The sequence below is a fragment of the Arachis ipaensis genome, chromosome B5 (genome assembly GCF_059453495.1).
Source record: "Arachis ipaensis isolate K30076 ecotype BB chromosome B5, ASM5945349v1, whole genome shotgun sequence".
NCBI classification, from domain to species: domain Eukaryota; kingdom Viridiplantae; phylum Streptophyta; class Magnoliopsida; order Fabales; family Fabaceae; genus Arachis; species Arachis ipaensis.
This window is the reverse complement of record NC_142440.1, coordinates 90,079,719-90,096,499: the sequence shown is the minus strand read 5'-3', so window position 1 is coordinate 90,096,499 and position 16,781 is coordinate 90,079,719. Positions and strand designations below refer to the sequence as shown.

General features: G+C 38.2%; 1 protein-coding gene across 1 annotated transcript; it reads left to right on the top strand.

The window, feature by feature from the left end:
• The first annotated feature begins 8,560 nt into the window (after positions 1–8,560).
• Positions 8,561–9,022, top strand: LOC148564918 (uncharacterized). Its single transcript, XM_088487109.1, has one exon. The coding sequence runs from the start codon at positions 8,561–8,563 to the stop codon at positions 9,020–9,022; it is 462 nt and encodes a 153-aa protein (XP_088343235.1).
• The last annotated feature ends 7,759 nt before the right edge of the window (positions 9,023–16,781 follow it).

The following is a 16,781-nucleotide window of genomic DNA, read 5'->3' as shown; positions in this document are numbered from 1 at the left end:
GATGCTTTTCCCCTTTGCTTTAAGAGACAGAGCTATGTTCTGGTTGAAAGCCAGCCTAGATAGAGTCTTGAGTCTTGGGAAAATCTAGTTAATGCTTTTTTTGCTAAGTTCTTTTCTCCTCAAAGGATGAGCAAGATTAGAGTGAAAGTTTAAACCTTCAGACAAAGAGAAGGTGAATCCCTCTATAAAGCTTGGAAAAGATACAAGCAACTGGTCAGGAGATGTCCTCCTAACATACTCTCAGAATGGTTCCTCATAGGCGTGTTCTATGATGGCTTGTCTGAGATATCCAAGATTTCCTTGGAAAGCTCTGCAGGTGGATCTCTCCACCTGAAGAAAATGCCTACAGAAGCAAGACAGCTCATTGAGATGGTTGCAAACAACCAATTCATGTACACCTCTGAGAGGAATCCGGTAAATCATGGAACCTCTCAGAGGAAAAGAGTTCATAAAGTGGAGACTCTAAATGCCATCCTAGCTCAAAATAAGATCTTGACCCAACAGGTCAACATCATCTCTCAACATCTCACTGGGATGTAAACTGCACCTGGCAGTAATCAGCAAGCTTCTCTTGAAGAAGAAGCTTTTGATCCTGATCAACCCACCATGGAGGAAGTGAATTACATGGGAGAAGCCTATGGAAACACTTACATCCCTTTATGGAGGAATCATCCTATCCTCTCATGGAAGGATCAACAAAAACCTCAGCAAGGTTTCAATCAAGGTTGTAGGAACCAGAATAGGTTCAACAACAGACCACCATTCCCATCTTCTCAAGGGAATATGGAGACTTCTAAGCAGAGCCTTTATGACTTAGCCACTTTAGTTTCTAGCCTCACTAAGACCACTCAAAGCTTCATTAATGAAACAAGGTCCTCCATTAGAAATATGGAGGTACAAGTTGGTCAATTGAGCAAGAGGATCCCAGAGATCCCTCCTGACACTCTTCCCAATAATACTGAGGTTAATCATAGAGAATAGTGCAAGGCCATAACAATGGAGGTTGAGGCCAAATTGGAGGAGAATAGAAATGCATTGAACGCTAGTGAAGAAGCCTTTATTAGGCGTTTAACGCCCACCAGCCTAGGGAAGCTACCGTTAAACGCCAACAAGGACATCCCTACTGGGTGTTCAACACCCAGAATGCTAGAGGGACTGGCATTGAACACCAATCATAGCACACCCTTTGAGTGCTCTAAGCCCACTCAAGAACCCTCTAGCCTAAAAGCAAAGGAAACTACAAAGACAATTGAGGTTCCTTTGAATGCACTTCTGTAGTACATAGGTTCTGATGACTACTCATCCTCAAATGAGGATGAAGACACTAGGGAAGAGCAAGTTGCTTGTTTCCTAGGAGCTCTAATGAAGCTAAACACTAAACTATTTGGTACAAAACCTCTGGAGGAAGAACCTCCATTGCTTACCAAAGAACTCCATGCTTTGGTTCAGCAAGAGCTACCTCAAAAGCTTCCAGACGCTGGACGCTTTTTGATTCCTTGCACCATAGGCACTATGACCTTTGATAAGGCTTTGTGTGACATAGGTTCAAGCATCAACCTCATGTCATTCTCTGTAATGGTGAAGCTGGGCATCATTGAGGTGAAAGCTGCCAACATCTCACTAGAAATGGCAAACAAGACCATGAAGAAGGCATATGGCTTAGTAGAGGATGTCTTAGTTATGGTTGAAAACCATTACATTCCTGTAAACTTCATTATCTTGGACATTGGAGAGGATGAGGATAACTGTGTCATCCTTGGAAGACCCTTCTTAGATAATGCAAAAGCTTTGATTAATGTAGCTAAGGGAGAAATGGTTATCCAAATAGGAGAGGACTATATCTTATTTAAGATGTCCAATCCTAATTCTCCCTCCAATAAGAAAGGGACAACTGTGCAACACCTAGTGTGCCAATCCTCTCTTTCTGTGCAGAGCTTTGCAGAGCCCCCAGACATCAATTCTAAGTTTGGTATTAGGCAGCCCTTAACAAGCTCTAAGAACAAAGGTACTAAGAATAAAGTACTTAAAGGCTGGAAGGACAAGAAAGTCCCAACTGAAGGTCTCTCACCTTGCATAAGAGTTGTCTTTTCTAAGAATCTAGTCCTCCCACATATAGTGAACCATGTCCTATCTCTAGAGCATGTAGAGCTCATTCATGAGAGGATAGGCAAAAAATTCACTATACGGGGCAAAAATCTGAGCCCTTACTCACCTCCTTAAGGAGCTGAAGGTCAAACTAGTGACTTTAAAAGAGCACTTGTTGGGAGGCAATCCAACTTTACTCAACTATTTATTTTATTTTCATATTTTGTTTGTCTTTCCATCTTAGAATCATGATCATGTGCATCAGTCAAGAGACAGAATTCACAGTAGTAAAAACAGAACACTTCGGAAAGAGTGTTAAAGTTGAATGCGAGTGAGGAAGCCCTCCTAGGCGTTCAATGCCCCAAGAGTGAAGCATTGCTGGCGTGCACGCCAGCCTGGGAGCAGCCCCTGGGCGTTCAAACGCCAATGTAGAAAAGTAAGAAATCTGGAATTCCCTAGCCTCTTAGGACCAAGAGGTCCCACAGAAGCTCCACCTACCCGACCTTCTTCTTCCCTATTGATCATATTTGCTCGATGACGAGCAAAACTCTTAAGTTTGGTGTTGCAAAAGCTTTGCTTTGTAACTTCTACCACTCTTAATTATAGAAGAAGAGGATGGAGCAAACTAGAGAGCATGCACATAAACTTGTGCAGCTGCCTCAACAAAGACAAAGAAGTGACATAGAAGAGATCAAGCATTAAACGGGATCCTCAAGGAGGAGCACTGGCCACCATCATTCAGGTGGATTCATTCTCTTTTACTCCTTTTCTGTTATTTTTCCATTTTCTATCTGTTTATCTGTTTTCTTGTCCTAGTTATATGATCATTTGCATTGATGTCTTAAAAAGTTGTAGAATGTTCCATATATCTCTCAACTTGCTTAAATAAAAACTTTTTTATCTGAAAAGAATTGAGAGATGCATGAATTTCAAGTTTAAAAAAAGATTAGTTTAATTAGTTTGATGTGGTGTCAATTGCTTTTGTTTTCTGAATGTATGATTAAACAGTGTATATTTGAAGTTGAAATTTATGAATGTTGGCTCTTGAAAGAATAAGGAAAAGGGAAAAAATATTATTGATTATCTGAAAATTGATTCTTGAAGCAAGAAAAAGCTGCAAAAAGCAAAAGAAAAAGCATGTTGCAAAAGAAAATAAAATTTATATGCATGCAAGAAAGAAAAAAATGGCAAAAAAAAAGAGAAAGAAAAAAAATAAAAAGCAAAAAAATCCGTTACTGCCCAAAAATGCAGGAAAAGGAGGGCAGATTGAAAAAGCCAGTAACCCTTTAAACCAAAAGGCAAGGGTAAAAGGACCCAATGCTTTGAGCATCAATGGTTAGGAGGGCCAAAAGGAATAAAATCCTGGCCTAAGCGGCTAAACTAAGTTGTCCCTAACCATGTGCTTGTGGCGTGAAGGTGTCAAGTGAAAAGCTTGAGACTGAGCGGTTAAAGTCGTGGTCCAAAGCAAAAAGACTATGCTTAATAACTCTGGACACCTCTATCTGGGGACTCTAGCAAAGCTAAGTCACCATCTGAAAAGGTTCACCTAGTTAAAGTGTCTGTGGGATGAATATATCAGGTGGTAATACTGGAAAACAGAGTGCTTAGGGTCATGGCCAAGGCTCAGAAAGCTATGTTCAAGAATCAAAATAAGCCTAACTAGAAAAGTTAATAATATCATCTAGATTCTAAGTTCCTAAGCATGCCAACATCTCTGAGTTTCAATGGATAGTGAGATGCCAAAACTAATCAAAAGCAAAAAGCTACTAAGTCCCGCTCATCTGATTTTAACTAAGCTTCATTTGAAACTTAGAAATTTATTATATCTTAATTTTATTTTTATCCTACTGTGTTTTTAGTTGCTTAGGGACAAGCAACAATTTAAGTTATGTGTTGTGATGAGCGGATATTTTATACGCTTTTTGGCATCACTTTCATATAGTTTTTAATAGTTTTTATTTAGTTTTTATTATGTTTTTATAGGTTTTAGTGTTAAATTCACATTTTTGGTTTTTACTATGAGTTTTTGTGTTTTTGGACAATTTCAGGTATTTTCTGGCTAAAATTGACAAGCTAGAGCAGAAGTCTGATTCAGAGACAGAGAAAGCACTACAGATGCTGTCCAAATATGACTTGCCTACATTCGAAAGAGCTTTTTTGGAGCTACAGAAGTCTAAATGGAGTGCTCTCAATGGCTATGGAAAACTGACTTCCAAAGCTTTCCATAAATATATAATAGTTCATACTTTGCTTTGGATTATAGGGCCCAAAACTGGCGTCCATCGCCAGCTTCCTGCCCCCTTCCAGGTGTCCAACGCCCAAAGACCAGAGCCCAGCATCCGAAGGCCCAGAGAGGACCCCTTAGCTGGCGTTCCACATCCCGAAGACCTCAGAGCACCTGGATCTCATAAAGCTCAGCCGAAACACTCACCAAGTGGGCCTCAGAAGTAGATTTTAGCACTAAATATACTGTTTTACCCTTACTAGTCATTTGTTTAGTATTTAAAGGATTTTATCTATGTGATTTAGAAAGGAACATCAATTTTCTCATTATACACGTTTTTCCATTGTTTTTACTTTCATTATGAGTTTCTAAACCTCCTAGGTTGAGGGAGGAACTCTACTAAGTCCTATGAATTAATAAAAATACTATTGTTTCTTCTTCTATCCGTGTTGAGCAGGATGATATGACAAATTAGCTCTGTTCATCACATTAAGACGAGCGTGCCTGACAAACCGCATTTACTTGGGTTCGTGTGATTACCTGGAAGAAAAGCACGAGCCAATAGCTATGTTTATACATCTCTCAAACAGTTAATCCAAAATTTCGTTGGGGACTTCTCGAGACACTAGTTCAGCCAATCTATGGGGAGATCAGGGTCTCTGTAGTATAGGCTAGAATCCAAAAGAAGAAGCGTTCTCTGATCTGGAAGATTTGACCATGTTTGTGGTATTTTGTGTAGGATCTCCAAGAGAATGGACTGCTATGCGCTTCACCCTTCGTCAGATTGAGTAACCACGGCCAATCGCCATGGTTGTGTTCAACCTGTAGTAGAGGAGATCAATGACCATGAGCAATGGCTTTGATCACTTACAGCCTGCCATAGAAGTAGATCATTCACAAGCAAAGAAGACAGTAGTACCAGAGTTACTTTAGAAAGACAAAGCAACTTCAACTCTGAACTCTATTCCTATTACTGATTGCCCTTGTCTCAATCCAATTGAATTTATTTACAAATACAAATTATGAATAGTTTCCTCTAATCCATCAACCTTCTGATTCTGCCTGACTAAGACCTATAAGACAACCATAGCTTACTTCAAGCCACAATCTTCGTGGGATCGACCTTAACTCAGTCAGGTATTACTTGGACGACCCAGTGCACTTGCTGGTACTGCTGCTGTTGTACAAAATAGTGTGGATTTTACGTACACGCGCTACCAGAAGATCCAAATTAGGATGAGTTGGTTAATAAATTCTTGGCCAAGTTCTACCCCCCTCAAAGAATTATCAAACTCAAGACTGAGGTGCAAACTTTCAGGGAGAATCACTATGTAAGGCTTGGGAGGTATAAAGCACTGATAAGGAGATGTCCTTCATATATGTTTAGGGAATGAGTGAAGCTCCAAAACCTCTATGATGGTATCTCTATGAAAGCAAGAAAGGCACTGGATTATTTCTCAGGAGGGTCACTTCAAATGATGAAAACTCCAGAGGAGGCACATGATCTCATTAACATGGTGGTTAACAACCAGTACTTCTACACCTCAGAAAAACAAGGAACTCCAAAGAGTGGTGTATAAGAGCTCGAGGGTGTGAATGCTATCCTGACCCAGAACAAGTTAATGCATCAACAAATCCAACAGTAGATGAAAATGATGACAAAAAGGATGGATGGACTTCAATTAGCTGCAATTAGCACAACAAGCCAAGCTTCAAATGCATGGGGTCAAAAGGAAGAAAGCTTTGAGGCATACAAAAATGAGTAGCATCCTGAGCAAGTCTAATATATGCACAACACAAGCTCTTTCCACAATGATTTCCATGGGGACACATACAATTACTCATGGAGAAACCATCCCAACTTGAGGTGGGGAGACAATCAGAACCAATGGCAGAAGAATTCCAATCCCAATAACCTTCAAAACACAAGTAACCAAAACCATCACACCCTTAACAACAATCCATATAGAATACCACAAAATAAGTCTTCCCCATCCACAATCTACCCACAAAATAACTCTTCAAATAACCCAACCAATGTCCATCAACAGCTAACATCTCATACACAACCCCAGCCACATCAAGAGTCTCAAAGAATCTCGAATCTAGAGATGATGATGGAAAAGCTCATGAAGAACCAAGAGATGGCAAGCAAGAACTATGAAGCATCAATGAGAAACATTGAGAGACAATTAGGGCAGCTTTCTAAGCAACCTACTGAGAGGCCAATTAATGCCTTCCCAAGTGATACCATCCCAAATCCAAAGGAAGAGTGCAAAGTTAAACAATTGAGGAGTGGTAAAACATTGGAAAAAGGGAACAAGGATGCCAACAAGGAAGAGACTGATATTGAGGAAAATGACAAGGTAGATCACAAGAAGGACAATAAACCACAAGCTCCAAGGAAAGGAAAGCAAGTCTGAGAGCCACAAACACAAGAGAAAAAAGAGGAAGTGAAGCCATATGTTTCTCAACTACCTTACCCTCAGAGATTGCACAAGGAGATGAAGGATCAACAATTCCCTAAGTTCTTAGAGATTTTCCGAAAATTGGAGATCAACATTCCACTAGCTGAAGCCTTGGAACAAATGCCAGTTTATGCAAAGTTTCTCAAAGAAATCATCACCAAAAAGAAGAGCTGAAAGGAGAAGGAAACTATGATCCTCACCTAGAAATGTAGTGCTGTAATCCAAAAAGGGTTTCCACGCAAACTCAAAGATCCAGGGAGTTTCCTCATATCATGTACCATTGAGAATATGATAATAGAGAGAGCTCTATGTGACCTGGGTGCCAGCATAAATCTTATGCCCCTATCCATGATGAAAAAGTTGCTCAAAGAAGAGGTGAAGCCCACAAGGATGTCACTATAGATTGCTGATAGATCTATTGGTGAATATTGGAGAGTTCATTTTTCCTGCTGACTTTGTGATCTTAGATATGGAAGAGGAGGAAAATAACTCAATTATCCATGGAAGACCTTTTATAGCCACAGCAAGAGCCATCATTGATGTAGAGAAAGGTGAAATGGTTCTCAGGATACATAATGAGCAAATGGTCATCAATGTCTTCAAGGCAATGTAATACCCCCTGAGAAAGAGAACCATATGAGAGTGGAAATGATAGAAACGTTGGTAGAAGAAGTGCTTGAGACAAGCCATCTTGAAGAACAAGAAGAAGAAACTCAAGAGATTCAAGTTGAGGAGGCAAAAGGGAAGCAAGTGGTTGGAAGCTCACTTGATGGAAAGAAACAGGAGGTGCCAAAGCAAGAACTGAAGCCTTTACCCCTTCATCTCAAATATGCATTCCTTGGTAGGGAGGAAACCCTCCCAGTAATCATCAAGGCTTCTTTGAGCACACAAGATGAAGAAAACCTACTTGAGGTGTTGAAGACTCACAAAAGTGCTCTAGGGTGGACAATTGATGACATCAATGGCATAAGCCCTGTAATTTACATGCATAAAATCCTGCTAGAGGAGGACTCATGGCTAGTGGTGCAACCTGAAAGGAGGCTCAATCCAATCACAAAAGAAGTGGTTCAAAAGGAGGTGATGAAGTTATGGAATGCTGGAATCATATATCCCATTTCTGATAGCTCTTGGGTGAGTCCAGTTCAGGTGGTAGCAAAAAAGGGAGGCATCACTGTTATCTTCAATGAAAAGAATGAACTCATCCCTATAAGGGTAGTAACTGGGTGGAGGATGTGCATTGACTATATAAGATTGAATGAAGCCACAAGGAAGGATCATTTCCCTCTTTCCTTCATTGATCAGATGCTGGAAAGGCTGGCTGGTCATGCTTATTATTGCTTCTTGGATGGGTATTCTGGGTACAATCAGATAGTGGTGGATCCCAAGGACCAAGAGAAGAGGTTTCTCATTGAAACCAAGCAATTCTTGTGGGATGAACCCTTTTTAATCAAGAGACATCCAAATGGGATGATCAGAAGGTGTGTACCAGAAAGTGAGATGAGAAATATCCTATTGCACTATCACAGTTCAGGTTATGGTGGACATTTTGTGGTCGAAAGAACAGTTGTCAAAGTTCTTCAGAGTGGCTTGTATTGGCCATCTATATTCAAAGATGCCCGGGAATTTGTAAATCAATGTGATGAATGCCAAAGAGCAGGGAACCTAACAAAGAAAAATAAAATGCCTCAGAACTTTATCTTGGAGGTAGAGTTGTTGACATATGGGGCATAGATTCATGGGACCCTTTCCCCCGTCATACTCATTCAAGTACATATTGGTAGCAATGGCATATTTCTCCAAATGGGTGGATGCCATAGCAACAACTACATGTGATGCACAAATTGTTCTCCAATTCCTCAAGAAGTATATCTTCACCAGATTCAGAGTGCCTAAAGGTCTCATTAATGATGGTGGTAGTCACTTTTGCAACAAGCAAATGAACACCTTGCTCCATAAATATGGAGTAACTCACAAAGTAGCTACACCATACCACCCTCCGACCAATGGCCAGGCTAAATTAGAAAACAGAGAACTAAAAAAGATTCTAGAAAAAACAATAGGATCAACAAGGAAAGACTGGGCAAGGAAGCTAGATGATGCCCTGTGGGCATATAGAACTGCATTGAAAACTCCCATCGAGAGGTCACCATTTCAGCTACTTTATGGCAAAGCCTGCCACCTCCCAGTGGAGCTCGAGCACAAGGCTTTTTGGCTACCAAGCTCATTAATCTCGATTCTCAAATAGCAGGAGAAAAGAGGTTACTACAGCTCAATGAATTGAATGAATTTAGACTGGAAGCTTATGATAGTGCTAAGATCTACAAGGAGAGGACCAAAAGATAGCATGACAAGAAAATTTCAAGAAGAGATTTTAAGCCAGGGCAACAAGTGCTAGTGTATAATTCTAGACTCAATATTTTCCCCGGCAAACTCAAGTCTAAATGGATCAGTCCTTATGTTGTGACTATGGTCTCCCCAAATGGAAATCTTGAACTCCTGAATAAAGCTTCAAAGGATACATTCACAGTAAACAGTCACAGGGTGAAGCACTACCTTAGAGGACCATGGAACAAGAAGGAGGAGCATTCATGAGCTGACTTGAATAAGAAGGAAAGACATCTAGCTAATGACGATAAAAGAGCGTTTGTTGGGAGGCAACCCAACCAGAGTTAATTTTCTTTTCTTAGCTGATTCAATAAGAGAGTTAAGTCGATTTTCCTGTATTGCAAGGAGTTAAGTTTGGTCTTGCACACCAAAGTGAAGTCATAGGTGAAAAATTCAAGGGTGAATGTGTGATGCTAAGTTTGGTGTTCCACCATAGATTTCATGTAAACACATTGCAACCCTCCAAATAGCATGACTAGTCACTAACTCCAAACAATCATGGAAACTACTTAACACTTATTTACTTTCTAGTTCATAGTTTGCTTTCTTAATAAAAGCAAACGATGTTTCATGCATGCATTCAAATTTACTGCATAAAGAAGTAGGCAAGGAACTAAGTTTGATGTTCACACACCAAAGCAAGTTCAGAAGCTTACAAACATACAAGCATGCTAACCATTTCTCAAAGTGCTTGGAGAACAAGTAACTTTCAATATCTTTGCAAGAAGTCATTCAATCTCTTGGAGGAAATATGCACCATCATCTAAGGAGATAAAGAAGGATACAAAAGCTAAAAATGGTGATAACAAGGAGGAAACAAGTGGACACCGAGAGGTTGTATTGTTACTTGACTATCTCTAGCTTAAATGTGTTGATTGAAAGTGCAATTGTGCCCCTGTTGATTAGTGTCCTTTTAACCATGATTCATTTACATTAGGTTAATTTTTATTTTTTGCTTGTTAGTCTAATGCCTATATCACTTCACCTTGCTTAAATTGTATGCTTTGTTTTCCTAAGTCTTAATAAAAGAAAAATGTTATGAAACAGAGAAGAGTAAAAGTTCAATTTGGTAGAAGATTGAATAAAATCCTAAGGTGATGTGGTGGTACATGCTTGAGTACTTGGTAAGTTCACAAATAAAGTGGAAGGGTAGAATGCTCTCTTAAGTATATTCTTAGTGTGCATTCTATAAAACCCTTGTGAATAAAAGATCCTTGCAAAAAAAAAAAAAAGAATGAAGAAAGAATAAGAAATGAATAAGCTAGGCACCAATAGCTTGACCCTAAAGATATATGCCTGTGATGCTTTTGTATAAGGATATGCTTGGATGATTAGGTTCTAAGGAGTGCTTCGTCACTTGATAACTTGGGTTAACTAACCCGGGATTATCAACCAAAAGTCCATTACCAAGAGCAACCTTTCTACAAAGTATTTAGTAACCCAAAGAGGTGTTGGGCATGAATGTCTCAATGTTAAATTGCAAGTCAAGTGCCTGTGGTATGTATGTGTTGAGGAGAGGCTTGAGTCAGTAAGTCCTAAGGGGTGCTTCAATACCTAACACCTTAAACTAATTGGGTCGGGAGTGTTGACTGAAGCTGATTGAGTGCTATATCAAAGGGCCATTATTCCATGTGAAAGCGGGGAGAAATTAGGTATAGTTTAGTATCATGTAGGTCGTTTTATAGAGAGAGAGGCTCCCCCTTCTCTCTAGAAATTAGGGTTTTTAGCTTAATTTCTTTGTAACTTCTCTTCTCAATTCTTGTTTTCATCTAGTTTTTTCTACCTTTCTTTGTTCTATTGTCTTAATTTCCTTAATTTATCTTGTTAATTTCTCATTTTGATGTTTATGAGCACTCTTGTTATTTCGATTTTCATTTAATACAATTTATGTTTTATGTTCCTTTATTACTTAATTAAGTTGTTATTCTTACTTTCCTTGCTTGGTAGTCGTAGAATTTATTATTTCTTATTATTTTATGATGCTTTCTTTTTATGCCTTCCAAGTGTTTGATTAAATGCTTGGTTGAATTTTGGCCTAGTGTTTCACACTCTTGGTTGGGTAATGCACGGAAACTTGTCTCTCAACAATTTTCCTTCGGCAAGTATACCGAATTGTCGTCAAGTAAAAACTCACAATATAGTGAGGTCGAATCCCACAGGGATTGATTGGTCAAGCAACTTTAATTAGAGGAATGTTCTAGTTGAGCGAAGCAGAATTTGATTTGAGATTTGCAGAAAATTAAATGGCGGGAAAGTAAATAGCAGAAAATGTAAATTGCTGGAAATAGAGAGCTGAATATAAATGGCGGAAAGTAAATTGCAGAATCTTAAATGGAAATGGGGAAGATGCACATAATAGTAAATTGCAGAAATTAAAGAGAATGAGTAAGATCAAAAATGGGGAATTCATTGGGCTTAGGAGATGTTGCATTCTCCGGATCAAGTTCATTTTCATCTCTTCCTCAATCAATGTGTTCATTGATCTCCTTGGCAATCTTAAGTGATCGAATTACAATTCATTGTAGTTCAATCTCTCAAATCTTGATCAATAGCCAATTCCTTGGTCAATTGCTCATGAGAAGAGATGAAGTATGGTCACTGATTATAGCACATGCATTCCCAAATTAAGTGTTGGTAGAATTATAGTCACCATATCCATCCAACCCCAATTTGGTCCAACATGAGAAAGCATTTCTAGCATGATCTCTTCATTCGTCTTCCAAGGTTCAGAAGAGATCCAAGCATGAATAGCTTCTTTTCCAAGATAACTACCCAATTGGATGAAGATTGAAAGCTTTCTAGTAAAATCAAGAGAAAAGATAGAAGAAGAATAATGAAAACTAATATTGATCCATCAAATTACAACAGAGCTCCCTAACCCAATGAAAGGGGTTTAGTTGTTCATAGCTCTGGAAATCGAAAACAAAGATGGAAAATACATTATGAAAAGTAAAACTAGAAGTGCAGAGAATGTAAAATTATACAGAGAGTAGTTCTCCCATTTCCAACACCCCCAAAAAGCTTTTTTTCTAATTCAAAACTACCCCTATATATACTACTCTTCTGATCTTCTAGTTGGTTCTTCAAGTCTTGGATATGGGCCTTTGGATCTTGAGTTTGAAGCAGTTATCCTCTTCAGTGGGTGATGAGCGGATAATTTATACGCTTTTTGGCATTGTTTTTAGTATGTTTTTAGTAGGATCTTGTTACTTTCAGGGATGTTTTCATTAGTTTTTATGTTAAATTCACATTTCTGGACTTTACTATGAGTTTGTGTGTTTTTCTGTGATTTCAGGTATTTTCTGGCTGAAATTGAGGGACTTGAGCAAAAATCAGATTCAGAGGTTGAAAAATGACTGCTGATGCTGTTGGATTCTGACCTCCCTGCACTCAAAGTGGATTTTCTGGAGCTACAGAACTTGAAATGGCCCGCTTCCAATTGCGTTGGAAAGTAGACATCCAGGGCTTTCCAGCAATATATAATAGTCCATACTTTGGCCAAGAATAGACGACGTAAACTGGCGTTCAACGCCAGCCTTCTGCTCAAATCTGGCGTCCAGCGCCAGAAAAGGATCCAAAACCAGAGTTGAACGCCCAAACTGGCACAGAAACTGGCGTTCATCTCCACAAATGGCCTCTGCACGTGCTACACTTAAGCTCAGCCCAAACACACACCAAGTGGGCCCAGGAAGTGGATTTATGCATCAATTACTCACTCATGTAAACCCTAGTGACTAGTTTATTATAAATAGGACCTCTTACTATTGTATTAGACGTCTTTTTGACCATCTTTGGTCTCAGTTTTAATCCATTGTTCATCTTAGGAGACTATTGATCTCGTTTAGGCGGCTGGCCATCTCGGCCATGCCTGGACCTTCACTTATGTATTTTCATACGGTAGAGTTTCTACACTCCATAGATTAAGGTGTGGAGCTCTGCTGTCCCTCAAAGATTAATGCAAAGTACTACTGTTTTCTATTCAATTCTTCTTATTTCTCTTCTAAGATATCCATTCGCACCCAAGAACGTGATGAAGGTGATGATTATGTGTGACGCTCATCATCCTTCTCCCTTATGAACGCGTGCCTGACAAACACTTCTGTTCTACATGAAATAAGCTAGAATGAGTATCTCTTAGAAATCCTAACCGGAATCTTCGTGGCGTAAGCTAGAATGATGGCGGCATTCAAGAGAATCCAGAAAGTCTAAACCTTGTCTGTGGTATTCCGAGTAGGATTCAATGATTGAATGACTGTGACGAGCTTCAAACTCGCGATTGTTGGGCGTTAGTGACAGACGCAAAAGGACGGTGAATCCTATTCCAGCATGATCGGGAACCGACAGATGAATAGACGTGCCGTGACAGGGTGCGTGAGCATATTATTCACTAAGAGGAGGGGATGTAGCCACTGACAACGGTGATGCCCTTGCATAAAGCCAGCCATGGAAAGGAGTAAGACAGATTGGATGAAGATAGCAGGAAAGCAGAGGTTCAGAGGAACGAAAAGCATCTCCATTCGCTTATCTGAAATTCCTACCAATGATTTACATAAGTATCTCTATCTCTATTTTATTATATCATATTCGAAAATACCATTATCACTTTATATCTGCCTGACTGAGATTTACAAGGTGACCATAGCTTGCTTCATACCAACAATCTCCGTGGGATTCGACCCTTACTCACGTAAGGTATTACTTGGACGACCCAGTGCACTTGCTGGTTAGTTGTATCGAAGTTGTGACAAATTATGAATGTGACATCACAATTTCATGCACCATGTTTTTGGCGCCGTTGCCGGGGATTGTTTGAGCCTGGACATCACAATTTCGTGCACCAAGTTTTTGGCGCCGTTGCCGGGGATTGTTCGAGTTTGGACAACTGACGGTTCATCCTGTTGCTCAGATTAGGTAATTTTCTTTTTATTTTATTTTAAAAAATCTTTCAAAAATATTTTCAAAAATCTCTCATCTGTTCTCGAAAAAAAAATTTATAAAAATGTTTTAAAAAATTTTATTCAAGATTTTTAAGAATGAATTCTAGTGTTTCATAAAGCATGTGAAGCCTGGCTGGCTGTAAAGCCATGTCTAAATTCATTTGGACTGAGGCTTGCAATTTGTTATCAAGAGCAACTTAGTTGTTGCTCATCCACCCGCTGCTGATCCATGATCACCTGCTGAAGCTTGGCTGGCCATTGGCCATGTCTAGTGTTTTGGACTGGAGCTTTCTTTGAAAGCTTGGCTGGCTAGTGAGCCATGTCTAATTCCTGGACTGAAGCTTTAGACGAAGAATGCAAGATTCCTGGAATTCATATTAAAAATTTTTGAATCCTTATTTTCCCTTTTCAATAAATTTTCGAAAAAAATCCAAAAAAATTAGAAAATCATAAAAATCAAAAATATTTTCTATTTCTTGTTTGAGTCTTGAGTCATGTTATAAGTTTGGTGTCAATTGCATATGCATCTTACATTTTTTCGAAAATTTTATGCATTCATGGTGTTCTTCATGATCTTCAAGTTGTTCTTGGTAAGTCTTCTTGTTTGATCTTGATGATTTTTTGTTTTGTGTCTTTTCATGTTTATCATATGCATTCTTGAATTCTTAGTGCGTAAGCATTAAAGAATTCTAAGTTTGGTGTCTTGCATGTTTTCTTTGCATTAAAAATTTTTCAAAAATATGTTCTTGATGTTCACCATGACATTCAAAGTGTTCTTGGTGTTCATCTTGACATTCATAGCATTCTTGCATGCATTCATTGTTTTGATCTAAAAATTTCATGCATTGCATATTTTTCATGTTTTTCATAAAAATTTCAAAAAAATCAAAAAAATATCTTTCCCTTTTTCTCTCATCAAATTCGAAAATTTGGATTGACTTTTTCAAAAATTTTTAAAATCAAGTTGTTTCTTATGAGTCAAATCAAATTTTCAATTTGAAAATCTTATCTTTTTCAAAATCTTTTTCAAAAATCAAATCTTTTTCAAAATTATTAGTTATTTTCGAAAATTCCAAAAATATTTTTCAAAAATGTTTTTCTTATTCTTAAATCAAATTTTCGAAAATAACATAATCAATTAATGTTTTGATTCAAAAATTTGAAGTTTGTTACTTGCTTGTTAAGAAAGATTCAAACTTTGAGTTCTAGAATCATATCTTGTGATTTCTTATGAATCAAGTCATTAATTGTGATTTTAAAAATCAAATCTTTTTCAAAAACTAATTTCAATCATATCTTTTCAAAAATATCTTCTTATCTTATCTTTTTCAAAATATCTTTTCAAAATATCTTTTCTAACTTCCTAACTTCTTATCTTTTCAAAATTTGTTTCAACTAACTAACTAACTTTTTGTTTGTTTCTTAACTTTTTCAAAACTACCTAACTAACTCTCTCTCTCTAATTTTCGAAAATATCTTCCCTCTTTTTCAAAAATTTCTTTTTAATTAACTAATTATTTTTATTTTTTTATTTTTGATTTCAAAAATTTTCGAAAATTACTAACATTTTTTCAAAAACCATTTTTCAAAAACCACTAACTCTTTTTCAAAATAATTTTCGAAAATTATCCCTCCCCCATCTCATTCTATTTATTTATTCATATCCTAACATCTCATCTCACATCTCTTCCATCCGTACAGTTGTGTTTCTTCCTTTACATCACATTCTTTGTCTCCCCCTCTTTTCTTCCACTCACAAAGGGATCCCTATACTGTGGTATAAAGGATCTCTATTATTATTATTATTTTTCTGTGCCTTCTTCTTTGTCATATGAGCAGGAGCAAGGACAAGAACATTCTTGTGGAAGCAGATCCAGAACCTGAAAGGACTCTGAAGAGAAAATTAAGAGAAGCTAAAATACAACAATCCAGAAATAACCTTTCAGAAATTTTCGAACAGAAAAAGGAGATGGCAGCCGAAAATAATAATAATGAAAGGAGGATGCTTGGTGACTTTACTGCACCTAATTCCAATTTACATGGAAGAAGCATCTCCATTCCTGCCATTGGAGCAAACAACTTTGAGCTGAAACCTCAATTAGTTTCTCTGATGCAGCAGAACTGCAAGTTTCATGGACTTCCATCTGAAGATCCTTTTCAGTCTTAACTGAATTCTTGCAGATATGTGATACTGTTAAGACTAATGGAGTAGATCCTGAAGTCTACAGGCTCATGCTTTTCCCTTTTGCTGTAAGAGACAGAGCTAGATTATGGTTGGATTCTCAACCCAAAGACAGCCTGAACTCTTGGGATAAGCTGGTCACGGCTTTCTTAGCCAAGTACTTTCCTCCTCAAAAGCTGAGCAAGCTTAAAGCTGATGTTCAAACCTTCAGACAGAAAGAAGGTAAATCTCTCTATGAAGCTTGGGAAAGATACAAACAGTTGACCAAAAAGTGTCCTTCTGACATGCTTTCAGAATGGACCATCCTAGATATATTCTATGATGGTTTATCTGAGCTATCAAAGATGTCACTGGACACTTCTGCAGGTGGATCCATTCACCTAAAGAAAACGCCTGCAGAAGCTCAAGAACTCATTGACATGGTTGCGAATAACCAGTTCATGTACACTTCTGAAAGGAATCCTGTGAGCAATGGGACGCCTATGAAGAAGGGAGTTCTT

Bases quoted from the DNA above. Each gene is read 5' to 3' on its own strand.
- LOC148564918 (XM_088487109.1), top strand. From the start codon at position 8,561: ATGGCATATTTCTCCAAATGGGTGGATGCCATAGCAACAACTACATGT.